The 21,393-nt window shown below is 57.5% G+C and overlaps 1 protein-coding gene across 6 annotated transcripts; it reads right to left on the bottom strand.

The window, feature by feature from the left end:
• Positions 1 to 876: 876 nt before the first annotated feature.
• Positions 877 to 20,023, bottom strand: UNC13D (unc-13 homolog D). 6 transcript variants are annotated; one of them, XM_032129235.1, is made up of 32 exons: positions 19,747 to 20,023; positions 12,829 to 12,861; positions 12,468 to 12,575; positions 11,715 to 11,774; positions 11,414 to 11,480; positions 11,153 to 11,330; positions 10,979 to 11,023; positions 10,493 to 10,561; positions 10,210 to 10,279; positions 9,792 to 9,896; positions 9,430 to 9,522; positions 9,088 to 9,194; positions 8,751 to 8,868; positions 8,068 to 8,192; positions 7,720 to 7,810; positions 7,388 to 7,444; positions 7,204 to 7,301; positions 6,918 to 6,969; positions 6,496 to 6,626; positions 6,105 to 6,225; positions 5,383 to 5,523; positions 5,126 to 5,224; positions 4,550 to 4,756; positions 4,309 to 4,377; positions 3,927 to 4,006; positions 3,603 to 3,708; positions 3,457 to 3,528; positions 3,251 to 3,334; positions 2,859 to 2,979; positions 2,138 to 2,261; positions 1,658 to 1,857; positions 877 to 1,565 (listed from the first exon to the last, which is right to left on the bottom strand). In XM_032129235.1, the coding sequence occupies exons 1-32, from the start codon at positions 19,759 to 19,761 to the stop codon at positions 1,462 to 1,464; spliced, it is 3,150 nt and encodes a 1,049-aa protein (XP_031985126.1). In that variant the 5' UTR covers positions 19,762 to 20,023; the 3' UTR covers positions 877 to 1,461. The 6 variants fall into 6 exon arrangements, with proteins under 6 accessions (XP_031985126.1, XP_031985127.1, XP_031985125.1 ...); XM_032129236.1 differs by lacking the exon at positions 19,747 to 20,023 and adding an exon at positions 18,301 to 18,377; XM_032129234.1 differs by lacking the exon at positions 19,747 to 20,023 and adding an exon at positions 14,932 to 15,093 and having other exon boundaries at positions 9,088 to 9,191.
• Positions 20,024 to 21,393: the final 1,370 nt, after the last annotated feature.

Here is a 21,393-nt window from a genome sequence, read left to right on the forward strand (position 1 = left end):
GGCTGCTGGCAGCCCAGGGCAAGGTAGAGCACAGTGATTTTTAAACAAACAGCTGAAAATGAGCTGAGACCGTCTTCAAACCTCCAGCCTCGTGTAGTAAACCTTGTAATAAAATGGGGGCTGCCAAGCAGGGGCCAACTCCAGATGGGCTGCAGGGTGCTGGACCTGGCTGAAATGACACCCTGGGACAGCATCTCCACAATCCCAGACCCAGATTTGGGATATTATTTCTCTGCACTGAAACCTAAGCCAGCAAATAGCTTCCTTGGGAGCCAGCAGCGCCTTAATCCCTCCTGCTGTGGGTTCTGTCACACAGATACCAAAGGAGCTTTTTTCTTTTCCCCCCCCCACATCCAGGATTTGACCGGAGCTGACCCAGCGGCTGCTCTGCCCTCTGAGGGCACAGCTGGTGCTCAGGCACCCGGGAGGGGGATGCTTTTAATTCCCTGGTCCCTGGCAGCTCGCAGGGACCTGCTGCAGCTCAAACACAGCCACCTCCGTGCAGGGTGGGGGTAGAGGGAGCTCCAGGTGTATAATTAGTACTAATTGCAGCAAAAACAAGCTCCAAAAAACCCAACAAATTGTTAAAATCACCTGCCCTGCCAGGCATTTTTGCTGTCACACTGGGTCACCCCACATGGATGCACCCTGCAGAGCTTCTCACCACTTCCAGAGGGACCCAGGTCCCTGGCACAGGCTGGGGGTGATGCCAGGGATCTGCATCCCATGTCTGGGCTGTCAGCTGCCCAAAATGTCTCCTATTTTGGCTGCTAGGGCTGTGATGCTCTTTATTGCTGCCCAGGCTCCAGCAGGATCCCAGGCTTCCAGAAGGTTGATAAAATTGGTGGTAAAATAAAAAAAAAACCAAACCAAACAGACACAAAAGCGATGCACATTTTTAAAAAAGGAGAAATTCAGCACCTCAAATGCCATGTCCCACCCCACTGTGCTGCTGCTCCCAGCACAGGGCCACTGCCCCAAAGCACAGACTCAGCCCACGCATCAGCTTTGTGGCTTTTCATTTAAAATAAGAGGCTTATCCACAAGTAAATGAGGGGAAAAAGAAATTTAAAAATTTAAAAAAAAAAAATGAAGGCTGGTTTGGCCATGGCTGTCCCCAGCCTGAATCAGTTGTGTTGCAGACAGGAAGGGTGGGGACACGGCCAGGAGATGCGGCACTGGCAGTGACAAGCTCCAGAGGGATGGACAGGGACAGCCACACTTCCACATCCCTCGTGTAGTGTTACTAATCCAGGCAGGCCAAGAAATCCCCTCAAATCCAGCTGTTCCCCCTCCACGGCTCACGGGAGCGTTGCTGCCCGAAGGTGGGGGTGAGACGGGTGCGGTGGGGCGGGCACAGGGACCCCTCTGTCCCCACACTCCCTGCAGATGTTCTGGCTCCAACACCACAGACGTCCCGTGGTCCCGCTGGCCTTTCAGGGCCATCTTCCTGGCCCTCCCTCACTCCCTCTCCTTGGACTGCTTGGCTCGCTGCTTGCGGAGCTTAGCGAAGGCCTGAGCCTCTTTGTCCCTTTTCCTGGACTCCAGCAGCTGCAGGATCTCATCTGCCGGAGAAGAGGGGAGTGATGGTGGGAGATGCTCCCCACAGCCCCCTCCCCACGCTGCAGGGCCTCAGCCCGGCTGTGGCACCACGTACCCGTGGGCTTGGGGTGGGTGAGGGGGAGCCGGGTCTGGGGCACCCGTCCCATGTCAGCCTCCTCGGTGTCGAGGCCGGGCAGGTGGCACAGGGGGAAGAAGGCTTCGCCCTCCAGGTCGTTGGCCCCCAGCACGTCGTAGTCAAACACGGTCAGCAGCAGACAGGCCCCCTCCTGCCGACACTTCTCGGGGGGGATCAAGCTGCAGGGGCACGGCAGGTTGGGGATCATCATATCCCACCCCCTCGGTCCCAAAATTCAACCTTCCATGCTCCACACTGACCCAAACCCCTCAAAACTCAGGGCCCCAGCGCAGCCCCGCACCCTCCCCGGTGTTTGGGGGGACCCCACTGGGGTGCAGGGAGTTAAATCCCTGGACAGGGCGCAGTTCCTGGAGCAGCAGCCCCATGGCAGAGGCTCTGTTGAAGCCTGAGGGGCTGTGGGGACTGGGGGGGCCCTGGTGGGCGTCAGCCCCTACATACAAGTCGAAGGCTTCATCGAAGAGGGGGTGCAGCTCGTTCTTCTTGCACTGGGTGGTCCGGGCCACCACCTCGGGGAACTCGTGCCGGGGCTCCAGCGTGAGCTGGACGAAGGGGTCGCTGGAGCCTGGTGGGGTGCAGACATCAGCCCCTTCCCCATGCCCCTCTGCCCCGGGATGAACCCGGCCGGGGAGGCTTGGACACACTGGGGTGGCTGCAGGAGGGGGTCAGGGCACTGTCACCACAACCCCCAGCCCGGCCCGGGCTCCTGGAGGGTGCGGGAACCGCCCTAACCCCGCCCGCACAGCGATCGGCCGCGGGTGGCCGCAGGAGGAGTGACCTCTCCTGGAGATCTCCCCGAACGGCAGCCGGACCGCGAGCAGGTCCCTGCTCATGTGGCTTTTTATCCGCGACTGCTTTGCACGATGAAGAAAAGCCGCCTGCCCTGGCTGCTGGCCGGTGGGATGTGGGTACTGTGTCCTGCCTGGTCCTGCCTGCCACATCCCACTGGACCACCCCGGACCAGTGCAATAACCCCCCTTTTCCCCCAAATCCACCTCCTTGGGTAAAGAAAGAAATCGAGAGAGAGTCCAAGCACTGCCAGCACCTCTCCTGACTGGGGCATTCCAGGGACCAAGGACAGGGGGTGCCGGGGCAGTGGGGCTCCCCTGCCCACCCAGGGGGGTCCTGGGACAGTGGGGCTCCCCTGCCCACCCACACCCACCGTTGGAGTCCAGTGGGATGAGGTTGGTGGCGTTGAGCACTTCCACATGGAGTTTCTGCTCCAAAGGCCGGTACAGAGCTTTGATGGTCACGGCCCCGTACTTCTCTGAGCTGGTGTCCAGCTGGAAAGTGGGGTACAGGGATAAGGGTGCTGTCCTTCATCCTCATCATGGAGGGGAGGCACAGGGTCTGGCAGAGGCTGGGCAGGAATTTTGGGGTACCCAGGGTTTGCTGGAATCCTCTGGATGCAACTGAGCTCACTCCTCTCAACACTGTGGCAAAACCTGCCCCAACAGCCCCAGGACTGGGAGGAAATTCCACATTTCCACAGGCAGGGCCTGTGAGCAAGGGTGGGATGTGGGAAGAGGTTGGGAGCACCATCCGGACTCCTACCTGCTGCTGGATTCTGTTGCTGAAGTATTTCTGGATGAGTTTGCGGCTGCTGGCGGAGCAGAGGGCCAGGTGAGTCTCCAGTGTCTGTGGGGAGGGTAAGAGGTGATGGTCAAGCACACAGACAGGTCCACAGCCTGGGGATGTCCTCCCTGGCAACCCTCCCTCCCGAAGGAACCCACGGGGACTCCCCATCCCCATCTCCATACCTGGAAGGTTGCAGTGTGGAGGGTCTCCAGCGGCAGCCCGCAGCCCTCGGCGTGGAAGCACAGCTCCAGACTCTGGGGACAAGGATGCTGTCAGCCACCAACCAAACCCCTGTCCCTGCCAGGGACCCCCTGCTTCCCCTTGGTACCTTCAGGGCACAGAACAGCCTCTGGTAGTGCTGGACCGAGGGCACCTGCGGCCCCCCTGCTGCTGAGAGCACGGACAGGGTGTGGTGCCACAGGAGAGTGAGGAGGCTGCAGGGGAGAGGGAGGCTGTGAGCAGGATCCAGGGGGTGGGCTGGGGAGATGGTCTTCAGCTGAAGGGCTTTGCAAAGCCCCAGCAGAAAGTGCCTCATCCTGCCAGCCCTGAAGTGGGATGGCCCCAAGCCACACGGAGCTGAGGGGATGCTCCTGCCCGAGGGATGGTGACACTGGTGGCCTCTGCCACAGCGCATCCCAAGTGCCCTGGTCACCTTTTGAAGTTCTCCTGGACCAAATGCTCATTGAGGTACTGCAGCTCCGACTCCAGGAACTTCATGAGCGGGATGATGGACTGCAGCAAGAGGAGAGGGGCATTGGGGAGGGCAGGGGGGCTGTGTCCAGCAGGGCAAAGCAGGCTAGGGAGGATCCCAGAGGGGCTCCTTCCCACAGAACATGGGCAGGCTGTGCCTGGTCTGGTCCTGCTGCTGACACAGGCATCAAGAGAAGCATGTGGAGGTCTGGGCCCCGTCACTGGTGTGTCCTGTGCCCCAGGCGTGGGCAGGGAGCAGCGATGGAGGGTGACAGAGGCCTCCACCAAGCAAGAAAAGACTGCCCAAAAAAGATGGTCCAGGAGGGGCTGGACCAGATACTTACATCCTCAGGCTTCTGGGTGTCACTGGAAGATGAGAGCTCCTGGATGTGCCTGGCAATGCCCTTTTCCAGCTGCCAGGGAGAAATGCAGGAAGAGACTTGGACCCTGCCCTCTGCATCAGCCTCCCCATGCCCAGCTCCACCTTGTCTCCATCCCAGGAGCATTATGGGCTTCAGGACACCTTGGGTGAAACTGCTCTGCACCAGGTGAAAGCCAAGGGGGGGTCAAAAGGCAGGTGGTCACCTTGGTGGCCAGGGCTTGCACCACATCCCAGACCTCATGGTCCAGGCAGGCCACGGTGCTGTTGAGCTGGTTGTGCAGAGCGTTCTGGATCTGCTGTGGGTCGATGACGCCCCTCATGCGCTGCTCCAGCTGGGCCCAGTCCAGCTGTGACGGCAGCTTCAGCATCAGCAGCCGGAGCTGCTCGATGTTGTTCACCACGATGCAGAGCTGGGGGAGGTGGGTCTGCTTCAGGGTGTCCACACTCCCTGAAGCATCCCACATCCCATCCCCAGTGCGATCTCCACCACTATTGCCATTCCTATCTCCATCCCCATCCTCATCCCTAGTCCATCTCCATCACTATCTCCATACTCATTTTCACCCTCACCTGTGTCCCCATCCCCATTCCGCTCCCCCTGCTCACACCATTTCCCTCCTGATTTTCCAGGATTATGGCTTTTGATGGCCAACTGGTCCCTGTGGAACCCAGACTGGGGATGTCAGCTGGGTTCTCAGCAGCTCAGCTCCCTCTCTGCCCAGAAACCAGGGCCAAATCCTGCCTTTCCTGGAGAAACCAGGACAGGTTGCAATACCAACCTTGTTGGCCGCCTCGCCCTCGTTCCGCTCACTCAGCGACAGAGCCTCAGCCCTCTCCTTGATGAGCTTGCAGTACATCAGGGAGATCTTGCACATGTCCTGCAGGACAGAGAGGAAACCAACGGGACTGAACCAGGCAACACAGGGACCACCGTGGGCTCAGGGAACCACATCACTGGGGAGTACTGGCTCCTTCAAGGAGACACATCTCCAAGAGGAGGAGGAAACTCCAGGTGCTGGTGCCCAGGTGTACAAACCTCCAGGAGATTGACCATGATCATGAAGGCTTTGTCAGGGTCTGGCCAGTTGAGCTGCTGCCAGGTCGTCACGATCTGGGCGTAGCAGGTGGACAGGTCAACAGTGGATGTGCTGTGCTTTTGGTACTCGCAAGGCTTCAGCTGAGGGGCAGAGAAGGCAAACACAGCTCGTACAGAGAGATGCCATCCCAGGGAGCAGAGCTGCTTCTTTACTTTGGGGCTCTCTGGCCCATCATCAGCTCCTTATATCCCAACATCACCACACAACCACTTTGGAGAGTGGAGGAGATGAGGATGGACAGAGCAGCATGAGCTCCCTGCTTCCCTCCATAACCAACCCAGCTTTGCTGGACCCCACTGAAGAGCAGGGAAAGGAGCCTGTGGCCTCATGGCTGCCTTCTCTTCTCTCTTCCCAGAGGTTGGAAGCAAAGGGGATTCTCACAGCATGGCCCAAATGCAGGGTCCTCAGCTCACACGGGCTGCCAGGGAGCAGCGAGGGAAGGGACACAGGGACATTGTGTGGGGCCAGGGTGAGTGGGATCATCTGGCCCAGGGGACCACATACTTTGTTATGTCATTTGGGAGAGGAACCAGGAGCTCCTGGGCTGCCAGAGGCATCTATGTGGTGGTCTCAGTGCTGTGAGCCAGGCACAGCAGTGAGGCATGGAGGACAGCTGGAGTGTCCCCAAAGGGAGGAGGGAGACTTCTCCTCTCCACGTTACCTGGTCCATCTGGATGGCTTTCTGAGCCCTCTCTAGCGTGGTGGTGTAGGCCTTCTGCAGCCACAGAGGCAAAGCTTCCTCGAACCACTGGTGGAAATTGCTCAGAGCCAGAGGTCCATCCCTAGGGATGAAGGCACCGGCTTCTCCAACCGCACAGCAGCGGCACGGGGCCGTCACCCCTCCTGCTCTCACATCACTCCTCCTGCTCTCACACCAACCCCACTCAGAGATGAGCCCAAAACTCTCCTGGTGATGCTCCCATTGACACCAGACACCAACAGCCTGCTCTGCCTGGGGTGCAATTAGCAATGTGTGGGAAGGATCTGGAGATCCTCTCAGTTAACTGCTCGATCCCTCCCTTTCGCGCCTCCCCTCTCCTGGGCTTGGATACCTCCTTGAGAGGGAGTCCTTCATCTCATAGAGCTCCTGCAGCTTCCTGTAGAGATCAAAGAGGCTCTCAGCTGTGGGTCTGGACATGCTGCTGTCCACCTTGTGCAGCTGCTCCTGGACATGCTCCGCAACCTGAATGGGAGCAAGGACGGGGGGGACGCAGTGAGGTCCAGCCAGGAAGGCTCCTTCTGGAGTCAGGGTCAGCTCAGGGGACTCCTATTCCTTTTGGGTGGCATTTCAGAAGATTTGTCGGGTCAAATAGTCACCATCATCACTCTATGGGTGCACAGGGAGAGACAGGCAGTTTCCCTTGCTCCCTTTCCAGGATTGCAACAAGCAGTTGCCTCCTGAAGGGTGGCCAAAAACCTCAGCCTGTCTTTAGACCTTAGTTCCTCGAGGGCAGAGCAGCCCAGGCTTGCTCACCAGGCTCTCCAGCTCCAGGTAGGCAATGGAGAAGATATTCAGCTTCAGGTTGCTGCAAGAGAGAAATGTGGAGTCAGGAGCCTGCCAACCCCAGCCCAGCAAAGGCAGCCCAGCAAACCCTGCCGGGCCACGTCCTGGGTGAGGACAGCAAAGCTCTAAGGGGCAGAGATGGGACCAAAGATCCCATCTGGGGAGCCCAAAGGCCAAGGAATGAGGCATCAAAGTGCTCTGTCACTCTTGACCCCAGGGAAGGTGGATGGGGGCGAGATCAAGCACTGAAACCTACGTGCTGAACAATTTATTCCAGATCTTTTGGCACTGCTTGAGATCTTCTATCACCTCCAGAAGGAGCTTGGACAAGGCTTTGCTATTCTCCTCTATGCTCTGCAAAGGAAGAAACAGCTTGTTTTGGATGCTCAGACATTTTGAGGTGACTTTATCGTGTCGGAGAGACAGAGGTGGGAACTGACCTTCACCATGGGCTTGAGGTGCTGCTTCTGCATGTGAAACCACTCCGTGGTGCCTGACTGCAAGAGAGGAGTCCTGGTGGGATGGCAGGGAAGCAGGAGGAGCAAAGCCAGTTCTGTCACCCCCTCCACTCTTCCTGTCCCCTGGGTGGGGTGAGGACCTGTGGTGGGAACCACAGGCTGGGGCCACCAGGTTGAAGAGGGGCGAGTATTTCCCACACCATGGTGATCCGTGGGGATTTGCTGAGCTGTGGGCATTGGGCAGGGGATGGAAGGGAAGGGAGACCCAGAGGGTCCCACCCTGCTGGGGCTGGGGTGGGTGAGACCCCCAGTACCTTCAGAGCTGTGGAGACCATCTGGGGAAGGTCAGGGCTGGGTGTGCAGAGCTCACGGAAAGCTTTTGTTTTGCACATCTGAACCAGGACCCTACAAAGTGAGAACCTCGAGTGAAACCCAGCACCTGCCATGAGAAACAAACACCTCTTCCCCCCGAGAGACAGCCCAAACAGACTTCCCCTCCCAGTGACATTCCCCAGGCTGAGGGATGGGACAGGACAAGTGTCACAGCAGCCTAGACGGGGGAGAAAGGGCTCACACTGGTTTTGCTCGAGCTCAGGGGCTTGGCCATTACAGTGGCCAAGCCACAGGACCCCACACACAGCTGGCACCAGTGCCCAACTCACCGCAGCAGGGACTGGAGCCTCTCCGTGGACCTCGGCACGGAGAGGGGGAAAATGATGCGGAACCTACGGATGAGGGAGACCCCGTAGGTCAGCAAGGACTGGAAGGACTCGGCCAGCTCTGCTTTCTGAGGAGAAGAAAGGAAACATGCACTGTCCTCCTCAGTGACAGGGAGATGCTGGCAGGACCATGGCACCACAGTGGAGGGAGCTGGTGCTCCCGTTCCTTTCCAGCCTGCTCCAGGAATGGGAGAAAACCCCTGATGTCTCTGGTAGCTTCTCCCTGGAGGGGCTGAACTGAGCTTTGTGCTTAAACCTCATTGCTATGCATGGAAAATTCAGTGTCTCAGCAGGGTGCAGGGATGCTCTGGGAAAACAGGCTGGGAGAAGCAGAAATTGGGTCATGTTTGAGTTTTGCAGGGGGTTGGGATTGACCTGATGGCAGGGATGGAGGAGGAGGATGTCAGTGCAAAGGGTAAGGGGTTCTTCACAGAGAGGGGGAACAAAGCACTGGGAAATGCCCTGCAGACACCCTGGCACCCCTGTACCCCACAACCTCCTGCCCTTCCTGGAACACTGGGAGTGAAACAGCCCCAGGAGCTCCTGGGAGGAGAGGCTCAGGGTTGGGTGCCTGGGGCACCTTCCCCTGATCTCTGACCCCGCACGTGGTGCTGGAGCCCCCTCACCTGCTCTGGCCTCAGGCGCTCCCGCACCCACTGGTACTCGATGCTGGTGATCTGGTGGAGGAGGCAGCTGCTGTTGAACTCCAGGCTCTGGTAGAGTTTGCTGTAGGCCAGCCACTGCCTGGGGAGGAAGGAGGGCTTGGCTGAGCTCCTGGGGCTGGGGGCACCAGGGGCCAGCCACAGCCACAGCTGGGATCACAGGGGCAGCACCCAGGTGTCCTGGGGGCAACACCTGAGCTCATGGGACACACCAGCTATGGCCAGATGGTCCCAGGGAAGGTTTTGGGGCCCTTGACCCCCCAGGTGCTGCACTGGGGCTCCGTGGGTGTGGGGTACTCACGCCATGTCCTGGTGGAAGTCGGAGAGGTCCTTCTGTGTGGCGTGCAGGTACAGCACGGTGCTGGCGTGGCTGCTCAGCTCCCCGTCCCAGGAGGTGCTGCCGGCCTGCTGGGGGGAAAGGGGGAGGGGAATGTGTCCTGGAGCAAGACAGGATGAGCGAGGAGGGGGACAGGCACCATGGTGGGGTGTATTTGCAGGAATGGGAGCCCCAGAAGGATGCCTGGCACCATCCTGACCCTCATTCCCATCACACAAGTGTCGGGGTGTGGGCTGCAAAGGAAGCTCTCCCCCAGCCCAGCTGCTGGAGGGCTGATTCTGGTGCTGGTACCAGCACTGGTGGTACCTGGTGCTGGAGGATCTCGTAGGACACCAGCTGCTGCAGGAGGTGGCGGTGGACGGTGTAGCTTGGCTGTGTCCGGCTGCTCGTGGTGGCTCTCTGGAAAGAGACAAGGCAGAGAGAACCATCACCTGCCTGGACACACAGGGACACTGTCACAGTGGGGACACACCACCCAAAAAGTGAGCCTGGAGAGCCAAGGGCTGCAGGTGCACCAGGAGCAGGGTCTGGGGAGGGTCCAGCTCATGCAGACCCTGGTGCTGGCACCTCTGCTCCTGGGGCAGGCCCCAGACAAGCCCCAAGGGACAGGCAGCTGTCCCATCCTGCCCAGGCAATGGGAAAGGACCCCTCTTCCCATTCCATCCCACCTTCTTGTGAGTCAGTAGGAACTGCAGGTGACAGTGTCCCCGGTCGGGATAAGTCTCTGTCCGTGGCTCCAGCTGGTACCAATGGTCATTCCAGCAGTGCAGGTCCTGCGGGCACAGAGGGACAAGGGGGAAGCCGTGGGCAGCCTTCCCAGGAGAAGGATCTCATTCAAAGACCAGGGGATCTTCATCCCACTGCGTTCATGGAGCAGGAGATTGGATTAAAAATACAGGATATACAGTGACTGAGCGTGTTGGAATGACTGTGGCACAGTGAGGGACCTGACATCACTTCGTGGCTCTGAGACGGGATCCGGGCTGTGCTGGGTGCTGCCACAGGGCTGGGATCCTGCCCGGATCCCGGGAGGTTGAACTGGCGCCTGGGGAGCCCCTTGGAGGAGGGGATGCACTGGGTGCTCACCTTCAGGCGCACCACCACGTTCCCCAGGAAATCGTCCTGCCCTTTGTCTTTGCGAGCGTCTTTGAAGATCCTGAAAGGCACAGACAAAGGATGGGGTGGGAAGGTGTCCTGCAGCTGTGACCCGGCTGTGCTCGGCATGGAGAAGGGTGACACAGACCTGCCACCCCACCTCCCTCCCTCCCTCCCTCCCTCCTTCCAAAGGCGATTTTTAAAATCCAGCAGGCAAATAAACGTTTTCCACCCCCTCTTTCCTCAGCAGCCTTGGGGCCACACCGGCACCAACCTTTTGAGGCCGTGGAGGTCCGTCAGCTCCCCCAGCTTGTGCCGCATCGACTCCACCACGTCTGAATCCCTGCGAGGACAGGAGGCAAAACCCACCGCGGGGAAAGGGGGAGACCCAGATGATGGAAAAACAGAGCAGGGAATTGCAATGACAGTGGAGAAGGGAAAGTACAGGAGCAGGGAAGTGTCAGGATTGAGGCCACCCCAAAACCCAGCCCAAATCTGCGAGCGTGTGGCTTCTCTCCATAAATTAAACCAGGGCTTAGGACCAGCCCTGCCTGGGCACAGCCAGCCTGGGTTTTCTCTGCTGGCACAGGTCACATCCTGCACTGAGCACTGCTCCACAGAAAGTGATGGGAAAAGGGGTCCCCAGCTGCTTTCTGGGCCTTTAAAAGGGTGCAGGTTGAAGGAACACCCCAGGGATTCTCCCAGGAGGCAGAACACCCTCGGGGCAGGGTCCCGGGGTCACTGGGATGCTGTCACTCACCACATGTCCAGGTGGAAGCTGGCTGTCTCCACATCTTTAAACTCCCTGCAAGGCAGCAGGGGATGCTGTTACTCGAGTAACATACCAGTGGTGAACCCTCCATCCACACCCAAGAGCCCCGGCCTCCCCCTGCACCCCCCCGGAGAGCAGAGCCAAGGGGTGGGGCTGGATTACAGGATGAACGTCTCGTTCCACACCGGGCTGAGGGTCTGGTTTATGACTTGGGTGCGATGGATTTGGTCTTCGGGGATGAGGTCTTTGACCACTGCCTTCATCCTCTTCTTGTGGTCGGGGTGGGCTGGTTCCTGGCTCCTGACCTCGATGCCCAGCAGGCAGTAGGGGTCACTGAGCCCTGCGAGGGCGGAGGTGTGGGAATTCCACTCGGGAGCAGCAGCTGCCCCTCTTCCCACAGGACACCCACCCGTCTCCACTTACCACTGACGTCTTTACCCAAAATCCCCTTGGCTTCCTTCACAGTGGCTTTCAGGCAGTAAATGGGGCTCTGGAAAAATGAAGAAATAGCTATTAATGTGTGGGGTCACCAACCCTGTGAGGAAGGATCAACCCTGCCAGGAAGGAACAACCCTGCAAGGAAGGATAGGGCTCGAGCAGGACCACGCCATCAGCTCCCACCCAAGCAGTGACAACCCCAGGGCACCCCAAATCACAATCACAGGGGCTCAGAGGCACTGCAGCCACCCAGCACCACCCCAGCTGCATACTGGGGACACTGTACCTCCAGCTCCATGACCTTCTGCATGATGACACTGTGCTCCTCTGCGTCCATGCCAAAAGCCTGTGTGGATATCGGGGCTGCTGATGGATGCTGCCCTGTTAACAGGGGCTGGAGAGCAGCCAGGGGCTTCCTGCTGCTCCCTGGGAGCCAGCTGCAGCCCGAGGAGAGAGGAGAGCAGCAAAGAGCACGGCAGGAAGGCTGGGGACCAGCTGAAAGCCCTTGAGGGAGAGCCTTCTTCCCACCATCCCCAGCCTAAGATAAACACTTCTCCCCAGGGCTAACATTTCCCAGCCACAGGCTGCTCCCAGCCCTCCAGCTGGATGCTGCTGCTGCATCTTTTATGGTGCTTGTTAAGAGCTCCCTCTGAGTGACCCTGTAGGGCCCAGAGGAATGATTATTGTCTCCAAACAACCAGAGAGAAAGTGTGTGTGTGGAGTCAGGGCAAGTTCTGAGCAGGTGGGATGGGGCACTTCCACATCCTAGCTCCTGGAGCCTCTGGTCAAGCCCAAGCCCCTGGCACATGGAAAGCACAACCTTATTCAGCTTTAATATTCTCAAGTTTGCAAGTGAAAGTTTGTTATTGAGCCTCCTGAGAATTTTGTGGTCTCTTGTGAACCACCAGAGTAAATCAAAGCCCATTTAAAAACCCACTGAGCGAGCTTGGGGCATAACAGACCCCCACCATCCCCTGTAGCTGGGAGGATGGACGTGTCAGGGACCAGGTTTTGGGGACCCTGTCAGGAAGGGACACACCTTCTGCACGTAGGAGTAGAGCTCCTGGGAGTCCCCGATGTGCTGCTGCTCGGGCTTGCCCAGGCGGTGCCGGATGGTGTAGAGAACCTCCTCGTAGAGCAGGGCCAGCTGTGGGGGGACAGTGCTGGCACCTCGTGTGGGGACAGCCAGTGGGGACGCGCTCCATGCATCCCCCAGGATCAGCAGACTTCCTCCTCACAGCTCCCTGAGCTCCTGGCACCCCCTGCATCCAGCCCTGCCCGCCCACACCGGCTGTCCCTGGGGAGCATCTCCAGGAGCTGAGCCATGTCCCCAGGCCCCTGCAGCACTGCCACCCCCTCCAGCACCACCAAGGGAGACCACAGCAGGGCCACGCTCGTACCTCGTCCTTGGAGAACCGGTGGGACAGATCCATCTGGGGAGAGAAGAGAAGCAGAGAGGTTTCCCATCACGAGCGTGGTTTGAGGAGGAAATCGCGGCCGGACAAGGCAGGGCAGCCAGGACGGGGTGGCTTCACCCACAGCACATGAGGGTGGGATGTCCCAAAGGATGCTGTGACACCCCACAGCCGAGGGGAATCACCCACCAGCAGGGCAGCATGGGGGGCTTCCCCCCCAGCCCCATTAATTGAGGAGGGGGCTGCAAGGGTGGCAACAGCAGCTTGGGGTTATCCCCAGGAGGCTTTAAAAGCCAACCACCCACATCTCACCCCCTAGAGCTGCTCATTCCAGCAGCACCAGGCTGGAGAGCAAAGCAGCTGAGGCACAGGGCAGGGGGCCAGAGCACAGTGAAGAGCTCCAGGCTGGGCAGGGAGATGCCAAAAGCCATCAGGATTTGGTGCACTGCTGCAAATCTCTGAAAGCTGCAAGGGTGCACTGCTCATTCCCCACGTGAAGGGTGACCAGCAACAGCACTGACTTTCCAAACAAGAATTAAATCCAAGCGGTGACACCACCAGAGGAAGGGGACCAGTGTCCCTGTGCCATCTGCTACTGGTCCTGGCACTGGAGCCTCTGGGAATACAAGGGGTGACACCAAAAAATGTAACAGAAGTTTTTAAAATGAGTTTGGGCTTTTCTGGGCTGAGAGGCATTTGCAGAGCATGGTCCCAGCACCTGCTCATCCAGGGCTGGTGGGGATGGATGGATGCATGGATGGGTGGATGGATGGATGGACAAGCCCTACCTGTGGGTCAGCCCAGGCCCCAAAGTGACCTTAGGATACCCCTAACAGAAAAAAATAAACCAACCCTGAGCTTGAACATTAACATTTGCTTATGGCAAATCTAGGGCTGGCATAATCCCCCGGCCATCTGGACTGAATTCAACCCTTCCGGCCCTGGCAAGTTTAACCCTTGAGCTGCTTCTCTCCCGCCTGCCTCCACATCCCTTCTTGTACCCACTGGTGGGTGCTGGGGGCAGCAGCCCCTGTGAAAGGGAAACCTGTTGCACTCAGGAGGGTCCCAGCCTGCCCCTGCCCAGGGATCATCCACCTTCTGCTGCTGCTGGCACTGTCCTGCCTGTGCCAAGGCATGGGGGACATGGCCCCATCCCAAATCCTTCAGCATCCCCACAGTCAGCACTGCCCCATGGCAAGGTCACAAGTGCAGAGGGGACAGAAAAAGGACTTTATTTCTCTGCTGCTGTTATTTATCAGCAAGACACGAGCATCTGCTCCTTGCCCAGCAATGGGGCAGCACAGGAGGGCAGGGGGAGGAATCCCTGCTGGTTTTGGGAGCAGCTCCCTGCTGTTCCCTTCTGCCCCCGGACACGCTGCGAGATCTGCTCCATGCTCCCATGTGCACACGGGATTGGTTAAGCTAAAGCTGAGCTGAGCCACCAGGACATGTTTACTGCTGCTAATCCCCATGCCAAGAACCTAGCTCAAATCCAGGAGCGTTGCTTAAATCCGGGTCTAGATACAGCCACCGGCATCAGCCCACCCCAGCAGCTGCAGCAGTGAGGGCTGCAGGGACAGGGGTGCTCGAGAGAGAGGACAAGTCCACCAGGATGGATCATCCCAGGAGTCCAACACGGGGGACTGTGCCCTCGTGCTCCCAGCAGAGCTGTGGGTCCCATCTCATGGGAACAGACGCAGGGACACAGAGGAAGTGCGTCAGGTTGGGATGGCCCAGAGCAGGGCTTGGGGGAGCTGCTGGCAGCAGAGAGCCCAGAGGGGCTGGGAGGCGGCTGGGAAGCCATAGCCAAGCTAAAAGGGGATCCTCAGTGGGGGCACAGAGCTGCAGCTGACCCCGTACTCACCCTGGGGTGCACATTTACATGGGTATGGTACCCCCATCCCTTGGTGACCCTGGCAAAGCATCACACCCAGGACGTGGCCTCGGCCCCTTTTCTCTCATTCCCCTTTTACAGCCTCAGCACCCAGCGCTGCCCCCCGGGTCCCCTGGGCACAGCCACCCTGACCCTGCCTGGTGCCATCGCACCCCAAACACTCTCCCCAGCCCCCCGGGCTCAGAGCCACCTACCTCGGGGCTCTCCTCCCCGGGGAGGGTCCCCTGGGGGCTCCCACCAGCACGATCCATCTCAGGGGGAGGCTGAGCGTGGGGCAGGGCTGCAGCTCTGCCTGAAGCTGTGGCCTCCCTCGCTTGCTCAGAGGAGGAAACCACAGACCTTATCACGGCGTGGCCATTTTAGCAAAGCGGAAACGTGCTCAGGGCTCCTTCCAGAGCACCCCAGGGACGCAGGCGCCCCGGCGTCCCCACAGCATGGGGACTGTGTGGCACACATGGGCTGGGGGCAAAAGGAAGGTGTCACATCCAGTCCCTGCTATTGCTTATGAGCCTGGAATTGGGAGTAAGTGGAGAGAAATAGTCCTGAGAAGGCTAAGGCCAGCAGGGGAAGGGGAGATGGAGAGGATTGGTGGAGGCAACAAGAAGGATCTGAGCTCCGAGGTGTCTTTTGGATCCATCGTGCCTTGAGAGCGCCTTGAGAGCACAGACAGGGACCTTGCAGAAAGCAGGGGGGGTCTTCAGCCCCGGGGGGTGGAGGGGATTTGAAACCCCATGCAAAAGCTGCAGGGTGAGAAGTCCTTGCAACACCCAGGAGCGTTGCACAAGGTTGGGCTGAGAACAGATGCAGTAAAGAGCCAAAAACAGCACCGAGAAAGGGCCTGTGACCTTTTCCCCAAATGGGCTGTCCAGAAAGAGCTACTGAGAAAAAAAAGCAGCAAGAAATGAAGTTGAAAATTTGTCCTTTACTGTCAGCTTTCATTCTTGTAAACTCTTTATCTGATTGGAACCTGCCAGGCAGCTGCCTGTCACAGACCGGCAGCCGTGCCCTCCCCTCACAGATCCCTATCAGGATGCTCTCACTGATAACAAACTGGGTGGGGGAAGGCCTGGCTGGGCATCAGGAGATGGCATGGGGAAGAGCCAGCTTGCTCCTGGGTGTCTGTTGTGCCTACAGACACAGCTGAGAGCGGCCTGGGCTTTGGAGGAGCTCTTGAGCTGTACAAGCATTTGCTGCTCAGCGGCCGGACCCACAGGCCGGGGAAGGACAAGGATGACAGCCCATGCTCAGTGTCACTGCTGGGGTTTGGTGTCCCTGCCGGGGCTGCTGAGGAGCCACAGGCCCTGTGCTGTGTTCCCAGCCTCTTTCTGTCCCCTGGAAGGTCCAAAAGCCATTAAAAAGGTGCTTCAGCTGTAACACAGGCAGCAGTGGCTCCACACTGGGATCAGTGGTACTGTGCAGGCACTCAGGGATTTGTGCTGAATCCAAACAGGAAACCATGACCATGGAAACTGCACTGGAAAGTTTGTCTCCTTAACAGCAGGGAAGGAGTCAGAGTCCATCAGCACAGAGACCCAGAGCACACTGGCTCCAAGCAGGGCTGCAGGAGGATGCTGGCAGGGGCATCCCTGCGAGAGGAGGAGGGCAGGCAGCCAGGCCCTTCCAGCCTTGCACTCATCCAGTCCTTCAGTTGAGGCAGGTTAGTTTAGGACCTTCCCTTTGCCCTGGAACCCTGTAAGAGCAGGTGATAATGGCAAAAGGGTTCCCTGAGGTTGCAGGACCAGGAGATGGACAAAGGGCTGAGAGCACAGGCAGGGGGTTGATGTGGGGGGCAGATTTTCTTTATCCAGGTCAGCCAGTACAGGACTGGAGCCAAGAGGGGCTGCACAACATAAACACAGTGAATTGCCAGGGCAGAGGGATGCCAAGATAATCTACAGAAAAATAATCCAGAGATACAGTGAGACACCAAAAAGCTGAAATCCACTCCTGTGATTTGTCAGCCTCGTCCCCTGCGGTCTGAAAAAAGCTGCTTGTTACACTTCTGCTGTCTCCCCTGACAGGAGGGCTCTGGTAACTGTCCCCAGGAACTGGGTGCCCCAAGCAACTGGGCTTCAGAACCCTTTCTTGTGCACTCCCCAGTTTGGCACTGGAGCCCCCTCCTCACCCCACACGTAGTGCGAACGCCCGTTCCCTTTGGTGCCAGAGATGCTCAGAGGTGCTTACCCAGCCCTGCCAGCCTCAGCCTTGGCTTTATCCAGCCTTTTCCCATTGGCTCACCTTGGGCAAACAGCTTTAAAAGCATCTCCTCCCTTGCTGATGGAGGGAGACGTGGTAGAGAAGCTGATTCTTGCCCCGTGACACACACAAATGCAGTTTATTGATCTGGGACATCAGTGCTCTGCTCCCCTGCAAAATGTTGTCAGTGGGAAGTAGAGAAAAGTGCACAATGGCCTTTGGAAACCATTGCTGTCATCTCTGCTTTTAGCTTTGATTGCAAAAGCAAAATCTGGCCCAGCAAAGAGCAACCCCAGAGGTGAAGGCAGGACATGGACACAGCATCCTTGAGCTGCTCACACCTTTCACTGCTTCTTGCCAACAAAAAATAACAGCAGTCAGGATGTCTCTTGCCTCAACCAGCACAGAGAACAGCTGAAAGAGTTTAGTCAGTCCTCAAATCCACTTCTTTCCTCCTTGAAACACGGGAGAAATAAAATCCAGTCATAACTATTGCTAAACATCAGGCAGTGACCCTCCAGCCAGGAGCTGGTGGTTGGGCTGGGGTTGTGCAGGCTTTACAAAGGAAAAGTTCAGCTGCAGTGTGGGAGAGTCTGTTTAAAGCACTTTCCCCAGCAGCTCCCCAGGTGGCCACTGCCTGGTTTGCAATGCCCACTGAAATGCTCAGGCACAGCCCGGCAGGGTGGGCAGCACTCAGCTCCCGTCAGAGGCCAGCACGGTCCTTAGGCAGGACTCAGTGCAGGGATCACAGGGATTTGAGCCTCTCTGTGTGCCAAGGGAGAGCTGTTTGGTCCTTTTCCCCCCTGGGTTTTACCAGCAGCCATCCCTTCCACAAAATACCGGTGACAAAAATCACCAAGCTCCAGTATTTGCACCTCGAATTACTCCTTGTCCAGGAAACAATAAGAGAAGCCCTAAAGGCAACTCCAGAATGAGCAAGGATTTCTAGTTAGTAGAGACAATCCTGGCAAACTCCATTCCCCACGCTGGCAGACAACTAGCAAAACATCCCAGACATCCGAGGCAGGACTTTCCAGAGGGAGGGGGTCGGCATTCCCCACAACAGCCCCCCCTTCCCACACTGTCAGTCTGCCTCCCAAAATAGCCACCATATTTATGCACAATATGGACTGAAGCCTTATGTTCCTTTTAAAAAGAAGTCATCCTAAAGGAAAACCCTTTATACCTGTCCCCGGTATAACTAAAGTCCACAGGTCGCTGGTGAGTGGGGTTGTAGGGGCTGCTGAGAAAACAGATCTCCAAAGAACAAGCATCATCACCTTCTTTATAGGGAATCATCTTCCCCTTAAAGGAAAACCTGTTAGGAAAGGACTCTCCATCAGCATTAATAGCAGTTTATCTCCTACCTCTTGTCTCGATCCTGAAGCCGCAGCCTGGCCTCACCCTTATCTCTCGGATGGAAATGGGCAAATAGTCAAAAAACTGATTTCAACATGTCCCTCCCTCACTTCTCCTTTTAACCACGGGTCCAATGACTCTGCAAAACCCAGTGGTGCCTTCCAGGCTTTGGCAAGGTGGACAGTGCAGTCACTAGGCAGGGGGGAGGAAGGTGGTTTCAAAATGAGAAAGACATCCCTGTTCTCCCTCTTTGGGGCTGCCCAGGTGGGGAATCCCCCTGAGACCCACTGGGTGCTGTGGGGCCAACGATTCCGTACCTGGGAGGGATGTCAGTCATCCCTCCTCCCTGCTTCCTGTGGGGCCTTCCAGTTACTCCTGCCCTGACCCCACATCTCTCCTGCCACAGGCTCTCCTGAGCACTTTGGGGGCACCTCCCAAAAGATGGTGGTACCTGGGAAGGAAGTGGGGAACACACAGCACCTCCCACCTCATTTGGGGCATCTTAGAAGGATGTCAAGGCAAACTCCATCCTTCTGGGAAGAGCAAAGGGGACTCTCAGCCACCCACACAGGACAGGGCAGTTGTGAAAGCTCTGTTCCCCTTGGGAGCCCTGTGCAGGAGCAGGAGTTTGGCACAAGAGCTGCCAGCTCCATTGCAGGGATGCGCAAGGATGAATCTGAGGAGGTCACAGACTTCATGTGTAGACCTGGATGTCTCTCATTTGCCTCACAGCACCTTGTGACCACTTTAAAATGTTTCCACCATCACTGTCATGTGCTGTGTATGCAGCAAGTATTTCTTCCACTTCCCTCTCCCAGTGAGATAATTCCATTTCAGACACTGGATTTATCATCCCCTCACTGCAAGGACAGCGAATGGGGGATACAGATTTCAAAGCCAATTTATTTGCTGGTTTGGGGGCTGAGTTGAGAAAAGCAGGACCTACAGCATGTGCCTGAGCTGAGGAGGGGCCAGGGGAATGCTTGTGAAGGTGGAAGAACTTGGGGTTGACACCCAGGTACCTCCATGCCCCCATGGTGCCCATGAACCAGGTTATTCCGGAGCACAGACACCAAATGCTGACCAGCTTCAGCACAAAGCATTCTCCCCATGGCTTTTCCACCAACAGTTCTCCCCACACCCTTGCCAAAGCCCCTGAGGAGCCCACCAAGCTCCACAAGCTTGGATGATGGGAGGAGGCTGAAGGACAACCCCTCCCACCGCCCCCACATTCCAGAGGGACATGCCAAAACATGGAATATTATTGCAGTCAGGCTGGGCCACGGGGAGAGGCAGTGTGTCCCAGCCAGAGCCCAGCCCTCACAGAGCAAAGTACATGGAAAAGGAGGAGGAGGAGGAGGAGGAGGAAGAGACACAAGTTGAACAAGGGAAAGGAAAAGTTTAGAAAGACGGGATTTGCTGAGCTGAGCTCCTAAATGGAGCCAAGCTGATACCTTTTGCTCCAGCATCTGGAAACCATAGGAGTTGTGTAGGAAATGGCAGGTGGGCTGGGAGGACCCAGCAGGGAGGGATCCTGGTCCGTTTGAGGACCTGAGGTGGGAGATCCAGCAGCCAGCAGCAGCAGGTACGAGTCCGTGCTCCTGCTCCCCGTGACGTGGGCCAATTCATGTCCCGCTGGGGCCTCTCTCAGTGGCACAGGGCCAGCCCTTGAGCAAGGAGGGGGCTGAAATATTGGTTCCAGTCTCTTGGAGCTGACTCACTCCAGAGAGCAGACCAGGTGAGTAACAGCTGCTACGGCTGCTGAGAGAGCCTTGACTGAAATAAAGATCCCCACCCTGGACATCCCAGGGTTTCCTCCCTACACACAAACCTCACATTTGTCACTTGGGCTTTTCTGTGCAGCTCTAACCTGAAACTCCTCCTGATCACAGCCTGCCTGGGCAAAACTCACCTCCAACACACCCCGGCAGTTCTTTACAGCTGGAGGTGCCTGTGATGCGACAGGAGCTGCTCACTAGTGAGGGCTGGCTCTGCTCCTGGCTCTGCTCCTGGGTGCTCCGGGAGCAGCTGGATCCAAACTTCACCCCACGCCTCCCACCACCTCCAGCCGTGCTTGCAAAGGGAGACAGCGCTGTGAGGCAGAGCTGATAAATCACAGTGTCCATCATGTGGCAGAGGCACAGTTTGACCATCTACAGCTCTGTGAGTGGTGGGAAGTCCTCATGATCTCCAGAAGAAGGCACACCGAGGACAGGGAGGTGCTGGCCAAGTGGCCTTAACCCTGGTCCCTATGGCTGCTCAGTGCATCCCCCCAGCCAGAAAGAAATTAATGCAAAATAATGGTTTTTAGGGAATAGGTCGCATGAAGCTGGAGCACTTGAGGTAAAACCTGGGCAGAATGATGTGGAGGAAGAGGGCTCTGTTTCTTCCTTTGTCTGGAAGCAACCCTGGGCAAGCACACACAGGATGGGGCAACCCTTCCAGGGTAAGGATCCTTAATCCCTAAGGATGGGGTAATCCTTCCAAGGTAAAGGCCTTCCCCAGCCCCCAGGGACAGCACCAAGATTTCAGGGCTGACAGTAGGAAATCTGTCAGTAGCACCTGCGGTTCCTGCAGCAACACCTCTTTGCACAAGATCTCAAAGCACTTTGGAAATACCCAGTTACCCCACACTCCCCAAAGGAGGGAAACAGCCACGTTTCCCAGCAGCAGGGGCAGGGAGAGACTTCTCAAGGGAAGAGCCCAAGTCACATCAAAGAGACAGAACTGTAGATGGTGGTGGAAAAATCTGCCTCTGCCGAAGGATCCAACACCAATTGTTCCCTGTGCCTCCTCTTTTCCTTCAGATTGGAATTTAATGGTACCAATCCAGCTTTCACATGGCAGCCTCCTGCTGCACAGCCAGTTAATCATTGAGGCAGGGACCAGACCTGGAGTCATATTAATGCACAACGTCTCCTCCTGCCCTACTCCCACCGCGCTTCCAGAGCAGCAGCAGACTCCAAATTGCACTTCCCTGCTTTAATATTTAAAACCTTCTGCATGGGCTGCAGAACTGGTGACCCTTCCACCCTCCCTGAGCCCTTTCCCAAGCAAAGAACAGCTCCCAGTTTCCAACAAGTAGATGGCAGCGAGTGCTG

The sequence above is a fragment of the Corvus moneduloides genome, chromosome 19 (genome assembly GCF_009650955.1).
Source record: "Corvus moneduloides isolate bCorMon1 chromosome 19, bCorMon1.pri, whole genome shotgun sequence".
Classification (NCBI taxonomy): domain Eukaryota; kingdom Metazoa; phylum Chordata; class Aves; order Passeriformes; family Corvidae; genus Corvus; species Corvus moneduloides.